Source organism: Marmota monax, unplaced genomic scaffold (assembly GCF_021218885.2).
Source record: "Marmota monax isolate L192 unplaced genomic scaffold, Marmota_monax_Labrador192_F-V1.1 WCK01_AAM20220418_F8-fsc00080, whole genome shotgun sequence".
Taxonomy (NCBI): domain Eukaryota; kingdom Metazoa; phylum Chordata; class Mammalia; order Rodentia; family Sciuridae; genus Marmota; species Marmota monax.
In genome coordinates, this window is record NW_026694750.1 from 2924540 (window position 1) to 2950906 (window position 26367).

At 48.9% G+C, this 26367-nt stretch overlaps 1 protein-coding gene across 1 annotated transcript in view; it reads right to left on the reverse strand.

Annotated features, from left to right (window-relative positions):
* Ca6 (carbonic anhydrase 6) overlaps nucleotides 1-26367 on the reverse strand; it is a 60850-nt gene that overhangs the window by 9086 nt on the left and 25397 nt on the right. The window contains exons 3-6 of the mRNA XM_046424753.2: nucleotides 10234-10367; nucleotides 7541-7723; nucleotides 2106-2254; nucleotides 1345-1437 (exon numbers count right to left, since the gene is read on the reverse strand). Coding sequence (XP_046280709.1) covers nucleotides 1345-1437; nucleotides 2106-2254; nucleotides 7541-7723; nucleotides 10234-10306 — 498 coding nt within the window. The 5' untranslated portion in view covers nucleotides 10307-10367. The remainder of the gene's footprint in view (nucleotides 1-1344; nucleotides 1438-2105; nucleotides 2255-7540; nucleotides 7724-10233; nucleotides 10368-26367) is intronic.

The window sequence follows — 26367 nt, forward strand, 5'->3', positions numbered from 1 at the left end:
GTACTAACTACTCTGAATCCACTCAGTTCATTTCTATGGATTATTTTGTTTTCCCCCCTCTCTCCTAACATTATATTTTCCTATTTCTTTGTATAGCTTTTATGTTTTTGTAGAAAAATGAACATTTTAGATAATATGTGGCAGCAATTATCTTAATTATGGGTTGTTTTGTTAATTGTCCTGAAGCTATCCCGTGTGTGTGTGAATGTGTGTGTGTGTGTGTGAGTGTGAGTGTGTGTGTGTGTGTGTTCAGTAATTTGCCTGAGCTGAATCTGCAGGATGGCCTCCCCAGCAGTATATGGCAGCTGGTGTCTCTGCTTATTTTTTAAATATTAGTTTTATTTCTAGGAGCCACCTAGGAGCAGCAGACGTTCATGGCCAGTAAAGGATCCAGGCAGAGGCTGTGCTCAGCCCCTTGAGCCCTGAGACTTCCACCCCGACTGGCTGCACTACAGCGGGCTGAGACGACAGAGTTCCTCAGCTCCCACGTGGGCGGCTTTAGCTTCTAATTTCCAGCAGGCCCCGGTGCGTTCTTGTGTTGCTTCTGTGTCTCTCTTACTCACAGGTGTCCCCTGTACATTTCTGACTGGTTCTGCTCCACCCGGGACTGCTACGGTGCTCCTGGGCATGGGTTTTCAACTCTCTGCTCCAATCCAGGCAGTGGAACTGCTGGTTTCCCTGACCAGTCTTGATAAGGCCACCTGGCTGGCCGTGGGGATGGGACAGCCCCCACTGAGAAGTCCACAGACCTTACTGTCCTGACTTAAAATCCCGACCATTTTCCATGAATAGATGCCTTAACTTGTTGTCTGTCTGTGGCCCATTTCCAGAGGACTGAGATGACTGAGTGTCTTGGTACTTTTTTTGTTTTCTGGGTTTTTGTTGTTGTTGTTGTTGTTGTTTTGTGATGCTGTGGAAAGCATTGGGTTTGGTTTCCACAGCTTTGTCCAATTTTAATAGTTACTTTGAGGGAATTCTATTCCTGACCGCTTCTGGCCACCTGGCCCTAACACCCCACCTCTGGACTTTCTTAGAAACGCAGAGGTACTGCCCCTGACTGGTTGGGTTGGAGGCTTCCCACCAGGGGGTCCAGTCGGCCCTTCTGTAGATTCTGGGTCTTTTAAGCCTTCTTATCCCAGTTTTCTAAGGCCCCCGAGGTTGACACACAGAAGGAGTAAGCAGGGGCTGGAAAAATGGCCCATCTGGCCTTGAGCCAGTCCTTCCAGGACTGAGCCCAGGAGAGAAGGAAGACTGTGGTGAGGACGCCCCTCACCCGACACGCCCCTGCCTGGACCACAGCCTGTGCTGCCAGTACAGACCCATCTTCCCCGTCCTCCTGCCCACCTCCACAAAGGCTGCCAGGACGGCCAGGCCATCCGATGCGTCCTTGGCTATGTCGTAGCTGTCGTATTTCGCATTGTAGTGGACAACGTGGATCTGTGGGAGTAAGACAGGGCCAGTCAAGGGCAGTTCACACCGACTTCAAACACTACAGGTTTCCAACACGGGAGGAGAACAGAGAGAGATGCTCCGTCTGAGACCGCACACTGTCCTGCACAAACGAGCCTGCCCTCCTCTCCTACCATCTGGGCTATGAGCCCCATCTAGGAAGACCAGAAATTTCTGCAGGAACGGAAAAAGCACAGGAGGGCTCTGGCAAGATGGCAGCTGGAGGGTATTTCCCTAAAACCCCTCCCTCCAGGGAAATAAGTGGGCAGAAGCTAGAGGGACCATGTGAGGACCCTGGAGAAATTAGAAGGAGCAAATTCACCCTCTTGCCCCAGGAGGCCACTGCAATCATCCTGAGGATGAATCTAGGCCAAGAAGAGAGTACCTAATGTGGGGAAATTCAGCTGAAACAGAGCTTGCCCCACCCAGAGGGCCGCCAACTCCAGACTGCAAGACAATGAGGGCAGGGACCCTGCTGGAGCTCCCTGTACAAACCAGTAGTCAATCAAGAGTTGCTGAATGAATGCAAAAGAAACTCGACCACAGAGTGACTTACTGTCACCATTGCACACAGTCTGTTTGGCTATTTTAGTGAAAAAAAAAAAAAGACCAAGGAGCTTGAAGGCCAGAGGACTGACCCCAGGGTCTTCACATACCTCGATCACATGTCTGATCCCATCAATGGTGTGCTCGGAGCCGCTGACCTCTGAGGACCCACCACCCCAGTGGTAGTGCATCTGCTTGGTGACATACTCGGTGCCATCAGGGGCCATCATGCGCATGGTAGGAGGTAGGTTGATCTGCACTGGAAGACATAACACAGGGCAGGGAGCAGGGCAGGTGTGCGTGGGCAGCTCAGCCTTCAGGTTAGGCAGCTCTTCCCACCCAGGACCAGCCAGGGGCACACACAGCTTAGAGTGCTAGGAGAGGGGTCCCCAAAGAGGAGGGGCAGTGGCACTCAGGACAGAGGGTGAGGTCCAGATGGCCAGGACACCTTCCACCCAGAACCAGCAGGTCACAGGCAGGACCAGGCAGAGGCAGGTCCAGCTCATTGGTCCTGGGGAAGGGAAAGCCACCCAAAAATATAGCTGATGGGTGTGGAAACCAGAATTCCATTCTCTGCCTCCAGCCAATTTTGAAATTTGCAGATGTAGGAGTAGGAAGTGGGGCCTCTGAGGGCTGTTTTGGTTAACGTTACCACCCAGGTGAGGGCTATTTGCAAGGCCAAGTTGAGATGATGCTCTTCTTCATGACACCTGGAAATGCTCACCTCACACAGCCTTCTGGAGTTAGCCCAGCTAAGGTCCCGCTCGACTCGGGGGGTCAGGGGGCATCCCTGCTGCATGGACAAGGAAGCTGGCCCAGGGAGTGGGAAACATGCTCAGAGTCACACAGTTCAACAGGCAGGAGCAGAGCTGGGCGGAGAACGAGAGCCGCATCATCCCCAACCACAGTCGCCAACATGTGGCTCAGCTTGTCTTCAGAAGATAGGAGACCAAGTTCCCCAGCAAGCCAGGAACCCGTGCGTCCCTGTGGGGTTTAATTGGACTGTAACTATCAATGGATGCACTAAAATGTTAGGCTCTGGCCAGTGGAAAAAATAAATGGTTCTTCCAGCTTCCTCTTGCCTCTCCTCCTACACTTCCTGTGGGGAGGCCACTCCCGTCGACAGCTACAGTTGTTCATCTCACGGGCTTGGACCGTGGGGAAAATTTCATCTTTTGGAATGCAAAGTCCAGAGAGAGACTAAGGAAAATATGTTAGGGTGTGATTCAGGACTTGGAAGGGGCAGGGGCGTCCATCCTGTCGGCAAGGTCTTGCTATTTGAAATCAGTGAAGGTGGCTATAAAGGAGTAAGTCTTTTTTTATTATTATTATTTTTTAGTTATAGGTGGATACAATATCTTCATTTTATTTTTATGTGGTGCTAAGGATCAAATCCAGTGCCTCACGTATGGTAGGCGAGCGCTCTACCTCTGAGCCACAGCCCCCCCACGCCATTTTTTAATATTTTTTTTTTTTAGTTGGACACAATACATTTATTTATTTATTTATATGTGGTGCCGAGGAACGAACCCAGGGCCTCACACATGCTAGGCGAGCGCTCTACCACTGAAACACAACTCAAGCCCAGGAGAAAATCTTCTTAAAAAGCAAACATTAGGGGTTTGAGATGCCTGGATGAGATGCCCCTTGCTCCTTCTCATCTAAAGGAGCTGGGAGCACTGGTTAAATTCATCGTGTGCCATGCGCTGAGATACAGGAACTGACCTCAAGGATTTTAATGGGTCCTTAGCAGAGCAGGTGCCTTGTATTTAGAGCTCGAAACTTAGCCAGACTCAAAACCAATATTCACAAGAAAAGAATGGAGGGCTGGAGATGTGGCTCAAGCGGTAGCGCGCTCGCCTGGCATGCGTGCGGCCCGGGTTCGATCCTCAGCACCACATACAAAGATGTTGTGTCCGCCAAGAACTAAAAAATAAATATTAAAAAAAAAAAAAAGAAAAGAAAAGAATGGAAATCTTTAAAAGGAGGTAAAGTCAGCAATGTTGAGAGCAGACGGGACCTGGGAGCCGAGGACCAGGCCAGAGCTTCTAGATGACACCCAGTTGGCCCCACACAAGTGATAAGAGATCCTGAAAATTATGTTTCCCCAAAACGCAGTTCCCAGGAGACAGACTGCCTCGGGGCTGAAGTTCCACTGAGAGGCCTGCACAGGCCCGGGGGAGGAGCAGTGATTCTGAGCCAGCTTGGGGCTGCGTGGATGAAAAGATGGGGCAGACATATCCATCCCCCAAAAACTAACTCGCTAAACCTTCTAGATTCTGCAGAAGGACTCAGCTTCCAGAGGAGGAGACTCCCCTCTTCATGGGGAACGAATTTAACTGAATTCTCATCAGACAAAAAAAGTCTAACAAAATAGGATCAAGATCTATATGAGGAAAACTACAAAACTCTGATGAAAGAAATCAAAGAAGTCAATAGATATTCCATGTTCATGGACAGGAAGAATCAATATTGTTTCAGTTCTTCCCAACTTGATCTATAGGTTCAAAGTGAAGCAAATCAAAATCCTAGAAAGTTATTTTATGGACATTGGAAAACTAATTCTAGGTTTATTGGTGAGGCAAAATACCCAGGAGAGCCAACAGAATATTAAAAGAGAAAAACAATTGGAGTATTGACATTATCTAACTTTACAACTTACTAGAAAGCTATAGTAATCAGGTCAGTGTCCTATTAGAAGAATAGACAATCCCAACAACTGATTGCTTTCTTTTTTCTTTTTTCTTTTTTTTTTTTTTTTTTGAAATGGAGTCTTTCTGGCCTGGGCTCATGTCATTCTCCCACCTCAGCCTCCCAGGTAGCTGGGACTGCAGTTGTGCACATCCTACTTAGCTTTAATCAATTTATCTTTAACAAAGAAGTAAAAGACTACAAGAAAACACAGCAAAGATAGTCTTTTCAACAAATTGTACTGTGCAACTAGACATCTGCTTTAAAAAAGAAAACTAGATACAGACCTTATACCTTTCCCCAAAATCTACTCAGAATGTTCCATACACCTAAATGTAAAATGCAAAACTACAAAACGCTCAGGAAGAAATTCAGGTGATATTGAGAATGGTGTTGACATATTTTTAAGTACTGGGGATGGAACTCAGGGCCTCATACATGCTAGGCAAGTGCTCTACCATTGAGCTGTACCCCAAACCTGAGGTACATTTTAAATACACTACCAAAGGCACCATCTATGAAATAAATTATTGAAGAACCAGATTCTATTAAATTTTAAAACTTCTGCTCTGCAAAAGCCACTGGCTAGAGAGCAAAAAGCCACGGACCAGGAGAAAGTCTTTACAAACGTATCTGGTAAAGGGTTATTATCCAAAACGTACACACAGAACTCCTAGAACTCAACGAGGAGAAAATGAATAACCTGATTTAATAATGGACAAAAAGCCCTGAGCAGACACCTCATCAAAGAAGAGGTGCAGATGGTAAATGTGCACATGAAAAGCTGCTCAAGATCACTTGTCTTCGGGGAACTGTAAATGAGCCCAGCTAGGATATGCCATTATGCCCACCAGAAGCGGAGAGGGCTTCTGACAAAGCTAAACAAGCTCTGCCCTTGTCATCCCGCAACCATGTGCCTTGGTATTTGCCCATGTGAGCTGGAAGCTTGCACCCACACAGAAACCAGCATTAGATTTTATAGCAGCTTTATTAATAACTGACTAGACTTGGGAGCAAGTGAGATGTCTCTGATAGGTGAATGGATACAGGAAAAATGGTACATCTAGACAAGGGAATATTATTCCGTGCTAACGGAAATGAGCTCCCGATACATGAAACTAAGTCCGAGAAGCCAATTTGCAAGGCCATATACTGCATGACTCCGACTGCAATGCGACCTTCTGCAAAAGGCAGAACTATGTGACAGTAAAACGATCAGTGGTTGTCAGAGGTTAATAAGAGTAAGAGGGATGAGCTGGATGCGGTGATGCACGCCTGCAGTCCCAGTGACCTGGAAAGCTGAGGCAGGAGGATCACAAGTCTAAGGCCAGCCTCAGCCACTAAGTGAAACCCTGTCTCAAATAAAAAAGGGCTGGGGGTGTAGCTCAGTAACAGAGCGTCCCTGGGTTCAATCCCCCATACCAAAATAAAAAAGAGAGAAGAAAGAACTCTCTGTACTTTCTGCTCAATTCTAAAAAATAGTTTAGTAAAAATACATGCTAATGTGAAACAATGATAATTTAAGTCACAACTAACAAATGTTTAATTTCATCATGTTAACGTGTCACCAAACTTAGCATTCATCAAAAGTTCATTAGATTTGATATTTGTAGGTAAGGATTTTTCTTCAGTAGAATTCCTGAATGTGCCTGGAGCCTGCTGAAAAGTTATAATTAATTGTAATCAATATAACCAAATAGATTCAAAAGATAAATTTCTAAAAAAAAAACCTTCAAAATACTGCACATCAAAAATACAGGGGTACCAAGTGTGTTGGTGTACCCCTGTAGTCCCAGCTACACAGGAGGCCAAGGCAGAAGGATGTCTTGAGCCCAGTAGTATGAGGTCAGACTGTCTCTTAAAATAAAAAAGAAAGAAAGCAATTGTAGCTCAGTGGCAGAGTGCCTGCCTCGCATGCACAAGGTCCTTGGTTCAATCCCCAGTGCACACACACACAAAAGTTGCCATTAGTTATCCATAGGTTTCAGCGACCCCAGTCACATGTACCTGAGGCCATTGTACAGATACGACTTCATTCCCCATTTATCACTCTTGCTAGTCCCATAAGGACAACTGGTTTTATTTTCTCAGTTGTGCAATACACACCTGTGCGTAGGTGAAATGGCCCAACCTCGAACCCAGGTGGGGATGCTGAGGAGGACGTGACAGCAATCAGACATCTGGGCCTCTGGGCCACTCAGCCCTCAGAGACTGTGACCCTGAGTGAACCTGACCTCCCGGGTTCTCAGATTTCCCACCAAATACGCCCCTTCCTGGGGTTGTCATGAGGCTCAGGGAAGAAGGGCCCCGGGGAGAGTCAGGAGGACACCCTGCCAAGCACAGCGCGGGTCTGATGGCTGCCTGGAGCAGACCCCCCGAGACCCAGCTCTCCCATCGCCCTTCACCCGCTTCCTAACAAGGAACAGAGATGAGAGGTCTGTTTCCAAACCTCTGAGAAATATGGGGCTCGGGAGCTTTGTGCTAATCAGACTCAAGATAGAAAAGTGGGAGAGCAGGGCAGAGGGGCAGAAGCACAGGCAGGAGTGTGGCTCCAGCACCACTGTTGGCCCCACCTGGCTCTTCTGGTTGGGTGACAGTGTGTTCTGGTGACAATAATGGGGAATGATGAGGCCATCAGGGAATCGGGCTTGAAGGCAGTAGCTGTCGGGCTCCAGAAGAGTCACCGGGTTCAGACTTCCCTTGGCACTGCCAACCCTCATGTCCCAGACCTCCAGCTCTGAGCTGCCTTCCTGGTCCCTCTGTGGGTCACTCCTGGCAGGTGTGTGTGTCAGGAGGCCCCTTTCTGCCTTCCACCTGCCAGGGCAGCAGCAGGCTGCGGCTTCCCCGCCCTTACCTGTGTGGCCATTGTTGATCATGGTCAACTCGTCCCCACGGTCCTCCTGGTAGCCCGTCAGGTTCAGCGCCTTCAAAGCCGGGTTGAAGCGCACCTTATTATGCTGCAGGTCAATGGGCGACTGCCTGTGTCCCCCGCAGGCCGGGTATTCCTGCGGCCAGAGGTCCTCTTCCAGTCCCCCCTCTGAGGCAGGAGAGAATGGGTTCAAGGGACGGAGCCCCCAGCAGCACCTTACCAGGCCAGCTGCCTGGGCCTCCCGAGGGGGACCCCACAGGGAAAGCAGAAACAGACCTCTGCAAGGAGACCTGAGGGGGGGTCCTAAGTCACCTCCAAGGACTTGGTTTTGGGGGGACTTTGAGGCTAACCTCGAACTCTCCTATTGCAACCACCAGCTCTGGACACCCGACTTGGTATTTTAAAAACGTTGACAGTCTTTTCCGCAGAGCCACTTTCCTGCTCCTTTGCGTTATTTGCGACTGATAAACGCACTGGAGGAACTCGGCTGGGATCACTACCTGACTTCGGGAGGGGAGTCTCCTGGTTCCCTCTGGGTGGCGCAGTTCCTTCCAAGCCCCCGGCGGCAGCTCCCTTCTCCCCACGCTATGAGAACCCCACTCTGCCACTTTCCATGTTCCACATCCTTTTATGGGCCTCCAGGATGGTCAGGACCACCTGAGTGACACCCAAGGATTCAGGTCATCTAAGGAAGCATCTGGTTCAAGGGCCTGGCACGGCTCGCTTAAAAACATGTAAAGCCCAGTGTGGTGGCATGTGCTTGTAGTCCCAGATACTCAGGAGCTTGGGTAGTGGAATGGCTGAGGCCAGGAGACCAGTCTGGACAACAACCTCACACACACACACAAACACAAAAAAAAATCAGAGAAAGGAAAGTTGTCTTTTTGGAGATGGTTAATAATCACAGGGAGGAGCCAGGCGCAGTAGTGCACACCTGTAATCACAGAGACGAGGGAGGCTGAGGCAGGAGGACTGCCAGGAGGATTGCATGTTTGCAACTAAGCAAGACCCTGTCTGAAAATGAAAACTGAAAAGGGATAGGGATATAGCTCAGTGCTAGAGCACCCCCGGGCGCACTCTAATCATCATCATCATCATCATGGCCAGAGTAATGAAGACCAGTTGTTATTTCAGATGATTTAGCCCCCCCCCAAAGAAGGTCTTTGTTTCACTCATTTACAATTGAGGATCCAACCTCTCCTTCCCCCTTTAGGGAAGAGTGGTGTGGTTTTGTGTGTAGCTTGTTCTAAAAATGCTGTTCGTGTTGGGGCCTTCATGGTTTGCAATCAATAGAAAAGTCTGTTCTTTACTTCTCTGTTCTTCACTATTTAATAATTCAAAACAATTTTTAAACAATTCTTTCCTAGGGCTGGGATGTAGCTCAGTGGTAAAGCACTCGCCTCACATGCAGGAAACCCTGCGTTCTACCCCCAGCACCAAAAAAGAAAAAATTAAAAAAAAAAACCCACCCCCAAAGCAATTTTTTCCTAGAGGCAAGATGCTGAGATGGAAGCAGAAAACTCTAGCACAGGCTTCTTGAATCCTAATGCTTGGCCCTGGGCTCCTGGCAATACTGGGACAGCCACAAGTATTCCTACACAGCCCTTAAAATCTACTCCCATGCTCACAGAAGCTGGCTGAGCTGGTGGGGGTGGAGGTGACAGATCCCTATCATGGACTCCTCCCTCTTCCTCCACCTCTGAACCATTCCTAGTGCCACCATCAGGTGAATCAGGAAGCCCAGAGTCCTCAAGGCAGGTACTTGGGATCCCCTCTCGAGGTCAGGATGGTGGGTTGGAGCTGCCCTCTGAAGCTCCACTCTATGAGCTCCTCTAGAATGTTCCTGATTCTGTTGTCCTTGTCTCAAACAAAAGGACTCAACATCCCTGAAAGGTCTGACCCTGTCACCGGGGGCAGGTGGACTGTGCAGAGCAGGCTCGTGCCACGTCTGCCTCCTGTGCCAGCAGCAGCTACCCACCTCCCGGGCCCCACTCCCTGGCTCAGTACAGAAAACGGGGTGCAGTCGGGAGGCCTCAGGAGGCCACATGAAGGGGATCCAGTGTCCACAACCCCAAGGACATGGGCTTCCTTTGTTTGGCTCACATGTGGGCCAGAACCTATGCCAGATCCAAGACTTTAAATTTCATATTTTTGATCTTGTTTGGCAGCCTGGAGGCCTTCCCCTACGGTCAAGATGCTCTGAGTGAACTGCGTGTCAGGACACTCCCAGAGGTGGGAGCTCTCAGTAACCTGCAGTGCCCTCTGTGAGGACAGGGGGGTCCTTTCGGAGAACTTCCTCTTCCACTTACACAGACCAATAAAGCACAAGGTTTCACAATCAGAGATGGGAGTGGGCTCTCCGACCCCCCAAGTCCATGGGTGGAAAAGGTTTCAAAGCTCAGAGCCTACAGTGAACCAGGGGTTGCTACCGGGGGAAGTTATTTCCTCTTTTTCTTCAAGGAAGTTTAAGGTCTCTTTGTTCTCCATTCACTGGGAGACAGGAGAAGGCAGCATCTCCTCCACAGTGAGGAGACCCACCAGAGGAACCACCCAGAGGTGGGTGGGCTCCCTTGCATCCAGCCCTGAATTGCCTGGTGTGGCTGCCATCCTCAAGAAGGGGGGACTCCGTTCCTCAGTGTGGGGCGAACCTAGGAAACCCCGCGGGGGTGCCATCTTACCTGAATAGGACCACTCGTGTTGGGCCTGGGCGCCCAGGAGGAGCAGGGACACCAGAGTCACCACAGCCCTCATGACGCTGCAGGTCTGGAAGCAGGACAGATCCTGGGGAAGCTCTTCTTTTAAAGCTCAGAAGCTGTAAATAACAATTTACCACATGCAGCTGGTTGATCCACCCTTTGCTGCACCCATGAAAACAATAACACCCGCCCCACAAAGGCCCTTCTGACCAGGTTCCTTGTGCACACACACCTCATCCCCTCCCCAGGCACTGCCATGTCCAATTAGCCTGTGTTTGGTTGTTCAATGTCCTGACTTGGGAAATTCACTGGAAGGGCACACTGTGCGACCATTGTGGAGGAAGGAACTCTCCCCAGGATGGCCACGGCCATGGCACTGAGCAGCAGGAAGCAGGGGCTTCTCCTAAGCCATGCCACTTCCTCTGCCCTTTCTCCTGGCTTCTGAAGGGGCTGGTTGGGACCTGAACATGTGGCCCGATTCCAATTGGTATTTCCTGGCTGTCACAGAATGGACGTGAGCCACCACTGCAGGTTTATATGACTGTCCTTGGACAGGCTCCTGGGGAAGTGGCCTGGCTCCCCACACGTGAGCAAAGAATGGAGGTCCCCAGCTAGAGGCCTGATGCGCTGACCTCCCCTTAGACCAGCAGCTGGCCCTGAGGCTTGGCTCAGGAGCTAGCCTCACACATGCCTTTGGGCCACCGGCACTTGCAGGAGGGTGAGCATTTCTCGGGGATCCCTTCTGACAGCTGCAGTAGGCTTGGACACACCCAAACCAATCAACTGGATGGATGGCTTGCCCAATCCTCCCACTGCACTTGGCTGGGGAAGGAGGAAGGCTGGCATTCACGCCTGCGGACAGGCCAGCATTTCCCATGCCCTATCTGAGACTGCAAAGGCAAAGGGCAGGCAGGCTTCCTGCAGTGCCCTAGCCACGCTGGCGAGACACAAAAGGTCACAGTGTTCTGGCAAACAGAGCATGGACCCTTCCCCCCCATTCACCTCATGGCTCACTTGTCCTGGAGTCTGAGGGATGCTGGGAAGGCAAAGTGGCAGCGTGCTTCACGAGGGGGCATGGAAGGGAACGTGGGAGCTCCCGAGTGTCTCCAAGGGCCCCCTCTGCCATCTAACTAGGGCTTGTCATTGCTGCAAAGACCCTGCTGAAAACTTAGATCCCTAAAGTTCAAGGGCTGAAGGAATCCCCAAGGAAGCAAGGTCAAGAGCAAGGATTCTGAGTAGACCAGCAGCGTTCGGAGCCAGCTCTGCCACTTAGGAGCAAGTTCCCTACCACTCTGTGCCTCAGTTTCCCACCTTCAGAAGGAGTTGATGTTAGTACCTCCCTCCTGGGGATTCCACTGTGAGTCTGTGCATAGTCCCAAAGCGGAGTCCCGTGTGTGGCAAGTGGCATTATTATCTATTCAGACCCCTTGTTTTATGGACAAAGAAGTGACTGTCACCCTGCGAGTTAGTGAGGGAACAAGAGGTAAAAATGACTTGGCCTCTGGTTCACAGAACTTTGCCACATTGCAGAAATTCAAGACCACTGTGTAGACCCTACAAGTCCCCCTCTGCCCAGGAGCATAAGGATACAATGACCCTTAGGCAAGCCAGGGACCCTTGACATCACACTGGCAGCAAAACACAAACTGAATTTTTTCTTGGGACTCTGCATTGGGAATGGAGAGGGTGGAGGCAATGCAGACAGACCAGCACCCATAGGCGACCACCCACAGGTCACGCAGCAGCAGAAGCCCGCAGATCTGGCTGGGTATGCACATGCCCAGGGAGGGAAAGAGCTCGTGAATACGCTGAGCCACAGCCGTGGGGAAGGCTGCACAGAGAGAGAAACCAAGGGGCCTTGGGAGTCAGAGGAGACGGGACAGTTGCTCCGGGCTTTGCTGCCCCGGGCTTAACACTCTGGGATTCCCTGGAGAGCCCTGATGCTTCTGTGGCCCAGCTGATCCTCACAGTCCCTGCGGGCTACAGCCCCACTGCAACTACCCACCCAGCTGGTCTGAGGGTCTGCCCTGGTTTCTTCATGACTCTGACTCAGGCAAGAGCCTGAACAGGCCACTAACTTGGACAGCGGGCTGATATTGAGGACAGGTGTTAAGGGGGTAATTAAGTTAATAAAGGGAGCAGGTCAGATAGGCTTTTGGAATAGATGAGCCATCTGCTAATGAGGGCACATTAGTAGAGACAAGTTCCCTTCCCTCTTCCGGGCAGCATACTCCCAATGACATGATCCAGACAGAATCAAGTAATGTGAATCTCATTGCCTAACTTCTGACTCACTGTCTTCTTTGACCCCAAAGTTTTCCATCATCTGTGAACATGAAACTTCTTCCTACTGGAATTAATGGGGCACATTGTTTCTTGTGTGCGTGCATGTGTGTGCGCGTGACTTTAAACCCTGAACTTTCTTCTGCCTTCCCCCAGCCACATCCTCATCCTCGGGTGAATGTTATTCTGCACTCCTGTTACCCTGGCACCGGGGTTTGAAGGGCTGTCTGAAAGACTTGACTTGTATTTTATTTCCATCACAACATAAGGTCAGAAGGGAGAAAGAGGCTTCTGTTTGTCCTGGGTTCCACCAGGTGCTCCGTGGCAGGCCTGCGGAAGTGAAGAGCAGAGGGCGGGCAGGAATGGCTATTGCCTACTGGCCAGCCCAGGTGAGCAGGAGGCGCCATCAGCCAGGTGAGCAGGAGGCGCCATCAGCCAGGTGAGCGAAGGCTCAGGCTTGCAAGGGACGGGCACAGGAGAACCGACCTGCTACATGAGAATATGAGTATTTTGACCTAAGCTACTCGGCAGGAGTGCTGGCTCTCTGGAATCCCCAAGAATGAGTCGCCTGCACAAGGGAATTGGCTATGTGGCTCCATCCTGTATGAGCACCAAGATGTTGAATCCACTTTGGGTTAAACCTCGCCTCCTTCCTTAAGTTAATTAAGGGAAATGTTATTAACATTTTCTTAATGGCTAATGTGAATGTCAGTTATTACCAGGTACTGCAAAATATATTAATGTTCCCTGAGCCTATAGCCACATATGGCAGTATTATGTGAAATGACCCCTAAATGTAATGGTTTTTAATTTCTCATCAGATATTGGAGGGGACATATCTAACTGGCTAAGTTATTAAAGAAAGGCACTTTTATGTTCATGGGTAATGTTCCGATTACTACCAGGACGTGACCAATCACAGCAGAAGCCAGACCCAGTGCCATAGCAGGATGTAAGAGCCCTTTGCTCCGCCTGGAGTTGGCCTGTAGCTGGTGGGCTGTGGAGAGACCAGGAGGCCCCCAGGAAGGGCTGGTGGTGGAAGTCGTCATTCATATACTGATTTTTCATCCTTTGCATTTCTAACATAAGCCACCAGCTGTTACCTCTCGGGTTGTCCCTCTGCTGTCCTCTCCTGGGTTCCTACTTGTTCTGTTGACCAGACCCCAGAGTTATAATTACATGTGCAGAGGGAAGGCAGCAGCATTTGCTGTTACTGAAGCACACAAATCCTAAGACTCAGAAGACTTCTGTTTCCTTCCCCTCAGCTATGTCTATGTAAGGGAAGCATCGACATAACAAGTTATCATGTGAAATAAGCTAGCCCCAAATCCTCCAGGACACTCTTGCTTTCTCTCTCTCTCTCCAGTGTCCTGCTGATGAACCCATCTTAGAGAAGATCTCCAGTCTCACATGTCCTCCAAGAATTCAGCACCTGCCACATAGGGGTGTCAACTGGCAGGTGTTATCAGGTGTTATCCACACTTCCTCCCTGCTGGTTGTCAGTGACCCACATGGAAAAACACCCAGTCCAAAACCTGGAGTAAGCCAGGCCTCATGGCACGTGCCTGTAGTCCCAGAGGCTTGGGAGGCTGATGCAGGAGAATCACAAGTTTGAGGCCAGCCTCAGCAACTTAACAAAGCCCTAAGCAACTTTGTGAAACCCTGACTCAAAATAAATTAAAAAAAAAAAAAAAGGTTGGGGATGTGGCTCGGAGGTTAAGCTCCACTGGGGTCAATCTCTGGTACCAAAAATAAACAAACAACAACAAAGATGGAATTAATCTCTTCTCTACTATTTTTTAAATATTTTTTTAGTTGCTAATGGACCTTTTATTTTATTTATTTATATGTGGTGCTGAGGATGGAACCCAGTGCCCCACACATGATAGGCAAGCGTTCTGCCACTGAGTCACAACTCCAGCCCCTCTTCTTAATTTAGGTACAAGCAATATAGGACCCAAATACCTAGAAATATTTTCAGCTCAGTGTTCCATCAACATCTGAGACGCCTCTCCATGCAAACTCACCGCGGGTCCTGTGACTGGGGTTAGATGTTCCACTTGCCTTTCCTGCATCTGTACCATCTGCTTCTGGGAGGAGGCCAGAATCTTGCTTGTATCCCTTTAATGTAGCCCACCCTTGGTACCCCTCAGCAGGCAGGTCCATGCATCTTCCAACTCCACCGTCCACTGGCCAACGCAATCTGAAACTTATGTCGAGTGCCAAGCCTCCCCCGGAGTCTCAGTGACTGCTAACAGATCCCTGCAAACTCAGTGCTTACAACAACATAAATAGTCTTCTTACAGATCTGGAGGCCAGGGGTCTGAAATCAGTCCCACTGGGCTGATCCAGGTGTTTGCAGGCCTCTCTGGAGGCTGGGCGGGGGGGGGGTGGGTGCGGGGTCTGACCCTGGAAGCTTTTGGTGGCCGCCTGCATTCCTTGGCTCACGGCCTCTTCCTCAGTTCACTCCGACCTCTGGTCCCCTTCCCCCCACCTCCCTCTTGTAAGGATCCTTGATCCTCATTTAGGTTCTCTCCAGATGACCCAGGACATTTTCCCCTCTCAGGATCCTTAGCTGCATCCCATCTGCAAGTCTCCTTAGCCTCAGAAGGAAAATTCATGGCTTCCAGGGGGTCGGGACACGGACACTTATTATTGAGCCCACCACCGGGATGCAGGAACCGCAGAGCTCAACTGAACTTTGAGTTGCTGAAAATCGGGTTTAGGCTTCAGAGGACGGAGTAAAAGCTCAGATATGTCAGACACACCAGGGGTGCAGGGGGCTATGTGAGGGGGCTGGGGCTGGGGCTCGGCGGTAGAGCGCTCGTCTAGCACGTGCGAGGCCCTGTGTTCGATCCTCAGCACCACATAAAAATAAATAAATAAAAAAGGTATTGTGTCAACTACAACTAAAAAATAAGTATTAAAAAAGAGAGAGAGAGAGAGAGCAGAGAGTTGGCACAGGCGCCAGCAGGCTCTGTCTCTCCTGAGTGGTGTTTGTCTGTTTTCTTGCAGTTCTGAGGACTGGACACAGGGTCTCGAAGGTGCTAGGCAAGTGCCCACCACTGAGCCACACCCAGCCCTTTCTGAGCTCTTAATGATCCCCATGGTCTGCCCACAGTCGGCTGACTGCACTGGACCAGCCCTGGTCGCCTCAGGAAGGGCCAGGGAGTCAGAGGCCCAAAGTGGTCACTCTGCTGGGAGGGAGTGGCCGACACTGTGGACCGCGTCCCTCCTCATCCAAGCCCTGGGAGTCAGCCTGGAGGGTCACTACAGCATAGAGGGGTGGTGCCATGGAAACCTGCAGCCTGTCCTTTGTGCCCTCACAGACCTCTGGAGCTCCGAGCAGGGAAGAGGACGTAACTGACACACTGAGACCTGAGTCACTCTTGCAGGCAAGCTACTTTTTTTTTTGTACTGGGGATTGAACCCGGGGTGCCTGACCGCTGAGCCTCATCCCCAGCCCTTTTTATTTTTTATTTTGAGACAGAGTCTCACTGAGTTGCTTAGGGCCTCACTAAGTTATTGAGACTGGTCTTGAATCTGTGGTCATCCACAGCTCCCCTGAGGCTTCAGTGACCCACTCCAGGTGGGTCACCCCAAGGTGCTGAGATGACAGGTATGAGCCACTGTGCCTGGCCAGCCTACCTTATTTTAAACCAACCCTTCCATCAGGAAAACTAGAAACACTGACAGTTTTCCTTGATTTCTTTGGAAGCATTCAGGATGGCCGGTGCAGGGGGACGGTATGGGGATAATACATCACAGAGTCGGAGTGGCCCCAGGATTACAAGACTGATTTAACTTTGAAAATCAATGTAACAAAGTAAGAGAAAAAGACATTAAAGGCATTTCAACAATAGAGAAAAATCAAGAGATACAATTCACCACCCAAAAGAGAAAATTAAGATCCACTCATGACTGAAAACAAAATCTCTTCGGAAATAGAGAAAGAATAACTACCACAAAAGCCCACAGCAGACATGCATGCTTAGTGGTGAAACACGAAAGGATCGTCCTGAGACTGGGAAAGAGACTGACACGCGGCTATAATGACATGTTTTACACTTTCCTGGTGATTGAGGCCTGCACAATAAAGGGGAAAGTTTTAGGGATGAGAAAGGAAGCCACAGACTGTGATGCATAACACACGACTGACTTCACAGGGAACCCAAACCGTCAGCCAATGAACCACCGCAGTTAACACGGTCATGGAGCTAGGGTCATGTAGATAAACCAATACACAAAGCACAACTGTGTTGCCTTTTGTTTGTTTTGTACCAGGGATTGAACTCCGGGGCACTCGACCACTGAGCCACATCCCAGCCCTTTTTTTGTATTTTATTTAGAGACGGTCTCACTGGGTTGCTGAGTGGTCACTCTGCTGGGAGGGTGGCCGACATTGTGGACCGCGTCCCTCCTCACCCAAGCCCTGGGAGTCAGCCTGGAGGGTCACTACAGCCTAGAGGGGAAGTGCCATGGAAACCTGGAGCCTGTCCTTTGTGCCCTCACAGACCTCTAGAGGCCACGTGGCTCCGAACAGGGAAAAGAACACGTAACTGACACACTGAAACCTCAATCTGGGGCAGGCTGAAGCCCAGGAGTTAGAGGCCACCCTCCACAACAGAGCAAGACCCCAACTCAAAAAATTAATTCATTAAATTGAAAGTCTATTTTTTAAAATGATATCATTGACAATGGCATCAGAAAGTATCACGTATTCACGAATGACTCTAATAAAAGATTACTGAGAGAAACTAAGACCTCAATAAGTGGGGATAAGCCAGGTGTGGTGGCACACATCTGTAATCCCAGCAGCTCAGGAGGCTGAGGCAGGAGGATCACAGTTGGAGGCCAGCCTCAGCAATTTAGCAAGTCACTAAGCAACTTAGTAAGACCCTGTCTCAAAATGAAAAATCAAAAAGGCTGGGGATGTGGCTCAGTGGTTAAGCACCTCAGAGTTCAATCCCACGTACCAAAATAAATAAATAGTAAATGGGGATATAGGCAAGAGAAAGAAAATATTTAAATGATGTTAAAATTAGAAACTTAAGTTCATCAAAACTCAGTGGTAGAGCACTCACCTAGTATGTGTGAGAACCTGGGTTCAATCCTCAACACCACGAAATCACCAACACACACACACAAACACACACACACAAACACACACACACACAAAGTCAAAGCCCATAGAAGATGTTTTCAGTATACATAACCCACAAAGGACTCCTGTCCAAAATATATAAAGAGCTCTTATAAATAAATAAGAAAAAACATCAAACCTGCTCACGGACAAATAGGCCAAGACTTGCGCTGCTGGGCGGGGGTAGGGGTGGGCAAAAGGACTGTGTAGGTAATAAATGATGGGGCAGATGCCGAGCGGGGGGCTGGTTCAAAAGGAAAGGAAATAAAACGCTAATCCTTCAGGACACTTCCCCTCCAACCTCTCCTCAAGGCTACCTGCCTCCAGGGAGTTGTTCCTCCCAAGAGTTGTACCTCGGGGTGGCTCCTTCTCTGTGCTTGGGCAGACACAGAGAGGCACCTGGAAGGCTTCTTCCCCACCTTTCGGCCACTAGTCTCTAGGCAACGGGAGAAGGGGCCTGAGAACAAAGGGAACTCTAAAGTTCTAGATTCTGTAGAAGGGGCGGGACACCCCCACTCTTTGACACCCAGCTCTGGGCCACCTTCTCCTCTGAGAAGTCTATCTCTGTTCCGTCCCTTAAATAAAACTTTTTGCTCTTTCCGGGGCATTTCTTGGTGCTCCATCCTCACATGGGGGAAACCCTGATTCCCATCGCCCGCATCATGGCCGTACAGAAAAAGAAGAAGGTTCAACATCTTCTTTAACAAGAGGCATGAAAACTGAAACCACAGGCGCTGGGGCGCAGGGGCAGAGCGCTTGCCCAGCATGTGTGAGGCACTGGGTTCGTCTCTCAGCACCGCATGTAAATGAACAAGTAAAATAAAGGTCCATTGACAACAAATATTAAAGAAAAAAACAAATACAGAAACCACCGTGAGATACCACTTGACAGTCACGTGCACTTCGTGGCATAGATTTAAAACTGACAATACTGAACATCAGCAGGATCGCACTCATACCTGTATTTTATTCATTTATTTATGAACTCTCACGCGCTGCCTGGAATGGGTACAGTCCCCTGGAAAACCCTCCGTACGGGAAGCTGAAAATGCAAACCCTAGGCCTGACGGTGGTGTCACAGGCACGCACCCACAGGACCTGGGTGCCAGGTACTCAAACACAAGCGGGGATGTCCCCCGACAGTCCCGCTCATCCCAGCCCCAAGTCAGAAACGTGGGAGTGTCCACAGCATCAAGGGATAAACTCGTGGCCGTCCATTCATCCTAATGTATTTACCCAAAGTTACCCAAAGTGGACAAAACGGACCTCCCTGAGAGCTGGCCATGATTTGACCCAGGTGACAGTCAGCCAGGGGCACCTGAGATGACTTCATAAATAGCCCGTTTATTAGATGTGAAATTTCCAACAGGTGAACTTGGACTAAGCAGTTAACGGAGGCACACGCTGTAATTCCAGCAGCTTGGGAAGCTGAAACAGGTGAATGTCAAGTTTAAGACCAGCCTGGGCAACTTAGGGAGCCTCCCTGTCTCAAATGCAAAAAAAGATAAAAAGGACTGGGGATGTGGGGGTAAAGCACCCTGGGTTAAACCCCCAGTACCAAAAAAAAAAAAAAGAAAAAAAAGCTAATGGGGCTGGGGATATAGCTCCCGGCAGAGCGCTCGTCTAGCTTGCACGAACCCTGCGTCCCATCAAAAAATACGTGAGTGCTACAGGGATGCACCCTATGCTGAGGACTAACCTTGATCCCATGATCTCAGGTACGTGAGGTACCTGAGAGCAAACAGAGTCAGCAGGTAGACTAGCAGTCACCAGGGGCTGGGGAGGGAGGAAATGGGGATTGTCTTTTTTTTTTTTAGTTGTAGTTGATCACAATACCTTTATTTTATGTATTTTTTTAATTAATTTTTTTTATTGGTTGTTCAAAACATTACAAAGCTCATGATATATCATCTTTCATACATTTGACTCAATTGGGTTATGAACTCCCATTTTTACCCCAAATACAAATTGCAGAATCATATCGGTTACACACTCACATTTTTACATAATGGCATATTAGTGACTGTTGTATTCTACTACTTTTCCTATCCCCTACTATCCCCCCTCCCCTCCCCTCCCATCTTCCCTCTCTACCTCATCTGCTGTTGTTCAATTCTCTCCCTTGTTTCCCCCCCCTTTCCCCTCACAACCTCTTATATGTAATTTTGTGTAACATTGAGGGTCTTGTATTTATTTTTATGTGGAGCTGAGGATCGAACCCAGGGCCTCACATGTGCCAGGCAGGTGTTCTACCACTGATGTACAACCCCCGTCCCGAGAGTTGTCTTTTAATGGATACTGAGTTTCAGTAGGGAAAGTTCTGGAGCAGACAGTGACCAGGGTTGTCCAACACTGTGACCGTCCCAAACATGACTGAACTGTGGTCTTCAAAACAGTTAAGATGGTGAATTTAATGTTGTGTACATTTTTCCACAATAAAAAGGTTCATAATGAAAGATTCTTTGTCCATGGATTTGAAAGCTTAGGTCAAATGGACAAATTCCTCCAAGAATATAACAACAAAGCTCCGGGAGAGACGACCAGAATAATCCTGTAAGTATTACGGAAATTGAACCAACGGCAGAAAAATATTCTCAGGGGTCAAAAACAAGGCCATGACGTATTCCAGATGAGTTTTCCAAAACATTTAAAAAACAGATAATTCCAAACTTTCACAAAGCGTGGCCCAGACAGGGCTGGGTAAACCACAGCTGTGGCCCCGGTGGCCAGCCTGTCCTGTTACGCCTCGTCTGAGGCTGCCCCGGGCTGAGGCTGCACCCAGCATCACGGCAGAGCCCCGCGTACTTACCCTCTTGCCCTGTGCAGGAGAAGTTTGCCCAGAGAAGTCTCCAGCTCTCTGACGGGAACAGAGGGAAGCAGAAAGCCAGTGCCTCTCATGAACAAAGTGAATGAACGAATGATCTCCGTAAGACTTCCAGCCTATCTTTGTTCCCTTATATGAATGTCACCTTGTTATTGATCAGTCAGTTATTGATCAATTTATTTAACCACTTACTCATATTCCTGTCATTTTTACCTTTTATTTAGATACAAGCTCTCAGTGAGTTTCTTGGGGCCTCACTAAGTTGCTGAGGCTGGCTTTGAAATTGCAATTCTCCTGCCTCAGCCTCCCAAGCTGCTAAGATTATAGGCGTGTGCCACTGCACCCAGCCAGCCTTGCTTTCTTGGGGAAAAAAAAAAAGCGGGGAGACTAGGAGTGCTTAACAACAACACTTCTTCTCCCTTCTTCGGCCTCAAAATCGGGGCTGATGCCTGGAGCTATCTTGAGACCATGAGGATAAAAAGCCAGCATGCTAAGGACGGCGCAGCAAAATGAAAGAAAGACCTGAGGCACGCAAAGGCTGGGCTGGGGCTATGGCTCCGTAGCGCAGAGCATGTATGTATGTATGAGGACCTGGGTTCCATCCTTAGCACAGCGTAAAAGCACATAAGTAAAATAAAATAGCTATTTTTAAAAAGTCTTCACGGAGCAGTTGAAGCAATGACAGCAACAGCTAGCAGACATCTAAGAAGAAGGAGAAAGACAAACCTCTTTTATTAAATCACTGGTTCCCTGGTCATTGGATGTTTGGCTACTTGCGTCTGAAAGCATTCCTAAGTGACACGTCCACAGATAGACAGTGTTTCCATCACCTTTGAAGCAGCTATGCTCTGGCCAGAGGAAACAAATATTAAAAATAGCTGTCTCTAGGGGCTGGGTGGTGCTCAGTGTAGAGCACTTGCCTCGCAGGTGTGAGCACTGGGTTCAATTCTCAGCACCACATATAAATAAATGAATAAAATAAAGATCGATCAGCACTAAAAAAAATATTTTTTTAAAAATAGCTGTCTCCAAATCTGTGAGCTACATAAACACCTTTACCAAAAATAAATAAATAACAATAATTGAGTATTTGAGGGAGTGATGAGTAGATTAAGGAAATGGAGCAGGGACAGAGGCGGGCTGGGAGGGGGAGAAGAGGGTGCCGGGGGTCAGGGAAGGCCTCTTGGAGGTGACACCTGAGCCGAGGCCTGACCGAGAAGGAGCCAGGCAAAGAGTGGAGGGAAGAGCGGTTCCTGCAGAGCCGAGGCAAAGCCCCGGAGGGAGACAGCAACCGTGGGTGAGGCCCCAGGCCCAACCGTGACGGGCGCTGTCGGGTCTGTCTTCCCGACTCCCTGTTCTCCCTCCAGAGCTGCAGCCTGCTGCAAGCCCCGGGCTCTCCTGCAGGCACAGCTGCGCGGGCTTCTGCCTGGCCCCTCGCGTCCATTCTCCAGGAGGCCAAGTCACAAGCCACTCCTGCCACTCCTGTTCAAAGCCACCCAAAGGCTGGACTTGGGCTCAGGGAAGCTGAGCCCTCACCCTGGCTTCACGGCCCTGCAGCACCAGCCTGTCTCTCTACAGCACCCTGCCCGCCAGTCTGCCCGCCTCTCACAGGGCCCCAGGGGTGCCGACCGCTGGCTCCTCATCCCACTGAGTGCCCGGCTCAATCCATGATGTCTTTTGAGAGACGCTTTCTGGGAGGAACCACCCCATCTGCAACATCAATGGTCTTCCAATTTCTTGCAGTATTATAATTTTCAAGGATGGTCAAGTCTTCTGAGTCTCTGGTGTGGTGTGGTATGGTGTGGTGTGGTGTGTGTGTGTGTGTGTGTGTTCCTGGGGACTGAATCCAGGGCCTCACACAGGCTAGGCAAGTGCTCCACCACTGAGCCCCAGCCCCAGCCCTGAGCTTCTGACCTTTTTCTATGTTAGAAGTTATTCGCATCAGGGAGGGGAGACATTGGGTGCATTCTCAAAATAGAAGCACCCCCCTTTGACTAGTGGTCTTGCTGGATTCTGTGGATTCTTGCTGTAACCCACCTAGTGTTGAACCCTTTGTGGGATTAAGAGCATTTTTTTTTTGAGAGAGAGAGAGAGAGAATTTATTTATTTATTTATTTATTTATTTAGATAGTTATTGGCAGACACAACATCTTTGTTTGTATGTGGTGCTGAGGATCAAACCCAGGCCGCATGCATGCCAGGCGAGCGCGCTAGCACTTGAGCCACATCCCCAGCCCTTAAGAGCATTTTTTAAAGGTCGTATCTGAGTTTGTGGATTTCTTTTTTACAGTAAAGGGGATTGACCCCAGGGGTCCTTTATCACTGAGCTACACCCCAAGCCCTTCTTATTTTTTTTATTTTGAGACAGGGTCTCACTAAATTTCCCAGGCTGGCCTTGAACTTGGGATTCTCCTGCTTCAGTTTCCCAAGCCTCTGGGGTTACAGGTGTGCACCACTACACCTAGCTCTGAAAACTTCTTCTTTTTCCAGCCTCCTGACTCCCATTTCCCTAAGTCCAGACTCCAGCACTTCCAAATTCATGGATCTGGATAAGCTTTTACACAATCCTTATAACTGACAAACCAACCCACCTTTTAGTGTAAATGACCCTAGCATCCTGGCAAATGTTAGATCTACCCTATCAAGGTCAAGGTTTCTTCTGACCTCACTGACTTTCCTTCCTAATTAAAAAAAAAAAAAAGTGCTGGGTGTGGTGGTGCACACCTGTAATCCCAGCATCTTGGGAGGCTGAGGCAGGAGGATCAAAAGTTCAAAGCCAGCCTCAGCATATTAGTGAGGCCCTAAGCAATTTGGGGACACCCTGTCTCAAAATAAAATAAAAAAGGGCTGGGGTTGTGGCTCAGTGGTTAAGTGCACCTGGGCTAAGTCCCTGGTACAAAAAAAAAGAAAGAGAGAGAGAAAGAGATCAGCCTCACACAATGGCTGTGCACCTATTGTCCCAGATCCTTGAGAGACTGAGGCAGAAAGAACCCTTGAGACCAGGAGTTCCAGACCAGGCTGCGCTACCCAGCAAGACCCTGTCTCAAAAAGAAAGAGAGGGGGCCGGACTTGTAGCTCAGTGGTAGAGCACTTGCCTCACAAGTGTGAGGCACTGGGTTGATCCTAGCACCACATAAAAAACAAATAAAAGCATTGAGTCCATACAACTAAAAAAAAAACATAAAAAAAAGAGAGAGAAGAAGAAGAGAAAACATGAAGAAAGAAAGAAAATGTTAACGATGTTATTAACATGGACAATTCCCCCCAGCCAAGAATATTTGCAAGTGCTGGTTTGCACAGGCCTCCCTGGGCTACCCCAGCACAGAGGGAACCAAGAGCACTTTTATCCGTGAGAAAATACTGACCGGGGCTGGGGATGTGGCTCAAGTGGTAGCGCGCTCGCCTGGCATGCGTGCGGCCCGGGTTCGATCCTCAGCACCACATACAAACAAAGATGTTGTGTCCGCCGAAAACTAAAAAATAAATATTCAAAAATTCAAAAAAAGAAAATACTGACCCCCAAAACCTCTGGGGTTACAGGTGTGCACCACTACACCTGGCTCTGAAAACTTCCACAATCATACAAGTCTAAAGCGGCCTGACTGTATTCAGGACAACTTATAAGGAAGCTGCTCTCCAATGATATTAAAAGTCAGTCTTCGAGGAATAAGAGAGTGACAAAGGACACCCGTCTCAATTCTCCAGGTGAGTGGAGCCTGGCACATCTGAGGCCAAAGAGCCCCAGGTCATCCCTGTCTTGGTCAGAATCCTTGAGAAGGACCCCAAGAGCACCTTATTTTAGATTTTTTTTTCCCCATAATCACTGCTGCTCCACTGAAATATTCTGGAAAACAAAAAAAAGCAAGGGCTGTACTTTTGCTCGTCTGTAATTGTCTGCACTGTCTGCATGTCATGCTTCCAAAAACCAAGCCCCTTTCCATCAGCTCATCAGGAGTGGAGTGCCCTCTGCTGTCACCAGGAGGGCCACTTCCTTGATCATCAAAGCCCTTTCCTCCAAGCGGACAGTTCGGCCTGAAGCTCACATTGTGTGCTCACGACATCCAGTGGTCAGAAGACACATGTGCAGATCGGTTTAGTTTTGAGTTGGGATTTTTTTTTTTTTTTTTTTTTTTTTTTTTTTAGAACTGGGAATCAAACCCAGGGCCTCTCACAGGCTGAGCAAGCGCCCTACCATGGAGCTATAGCCCCTTGTTTTTTAGTTTCCTACAAGAGCCAGGGGGCGATTGCAGACAGCTGGTCTGTAGAGGTTCCAGGGACGGGAAGACAAGGGCCCCACAGGAAAGAGGAATGATCCGGAGACGCTGCTACGATGCCAAGGGCACCTGAGGCTGGCCCAGGAGCCCTAGCTGATGACAGAGGATGCCCGGAAAGGTTGCTGGGATGAGTAAGAAATCTCCTCTCTCAGGCCATCAAATGTTCATTTATAGAGAAAGCCATTAAAAAGAAGTTTAATTGGGCTGGGAGTGTGGCTCAGTGGTAGAGTGCTCGCCTAGCACAGGCGGGACCCAAGTTGGATCCTCAGCACCACATAAATAAATAAATAAATAAAGGCATGGTGTTGTGTCCATCTACACCTAAAAAATATTTAAAAAAAAAAAAAAAAAGTTGTTTAATTGGTGCTGGGGGCTCATTGTTTTTAAAAGTAACATGAAGACTGGAGGTGCAGCTCAGTCCAACGTGCCTTCCCTGGAGATTCACTTTACATGCACAAGGACTTGAGTTCCGTCCCCAGCACACCAAAAAAACTGTTGTTGTTCTTGTTGTTTTTAAGTGAAATTAGCATAAAATAACATTAACTTTCTTTTTGTTTGGTACTGGGGATTGAACTCAGGGATGCTTTGTCATTGAGCCACATCCCCAGCCTTTTTATATTTTACTTAGAAACAGGGTCTTGCCAAGTTGCTTAGGGCCTTGCTAAGTTGCTGTGGCTGGCCCCAAACTTGCAATCCTCCTGTCTTAACCTCTCCAGCCACTTGGATTACAGGTGTGCCCCAAAACACCTGGATGACATTCACCTTTTCAAAGAGTCCAATCCCAAGGGCGTTATACGAAGCATCATATACACTCTTCTATGTTCCAAAGGAACAGGCTGCCTTGACTCTCATCCTGGACACCAGAGGTCTATGCTTACGCGGCCTTCCCTTCCTCCATGGCTTACTCTCCCTGCCACCTCCCTCTTGGTTTTTAGAAATCATTCTCCAAATAAAACTCTGGGACCCATGTCTGTATTATGCTCTGCTTTGGGAACCCAAAATAAGGCAAAGGCAATGCCATTCTAATAGGAAAGAGAAGAGATGCAAGAAACGAAGACAAACAGGTGATCTCCATCTTCCCAGACAAAGAACCAGGGGCGGAGGTAGAGAATAGAAGAGCAGAAAACGGAAAAGTGGGAGTTGACACCGCTGCTCTTCCACCCATTGCTTTCTCCCCAGTTACTCATGTTGCCTCTGGATTCTTGTGCTATATTTCAAATAATTCAAAATTAAAATTTTAAAAATTAAAAGTGAAATTTAAAAAAGAGAGTACAATTTAGGGGTTGGGGTTTGGCTCAGGAGCAGAGAGCTTGCCTGGCAGCAAGTCCCTGAGTTCGGTCTCTGTACCATTCAGAGTCGTTTAGTACATTCACAAATGTTGCACCACCGCCATCTAATTCTAAGATATTTTCACCACCCCAAAAGATAAATTAGCAACCAATAACCCATCAGTGGTATTCCTAGTCCCGCCTCCTCCAGCACCTGACAGCCGCCAATCTGCCTTCCCTGCAGATTCACTTGCTCTGCCGGGTTCACATACATGGAATCCCACAACCTGTGGCCTTGACCTCTGGCTCCTTTCACTTAGCTTC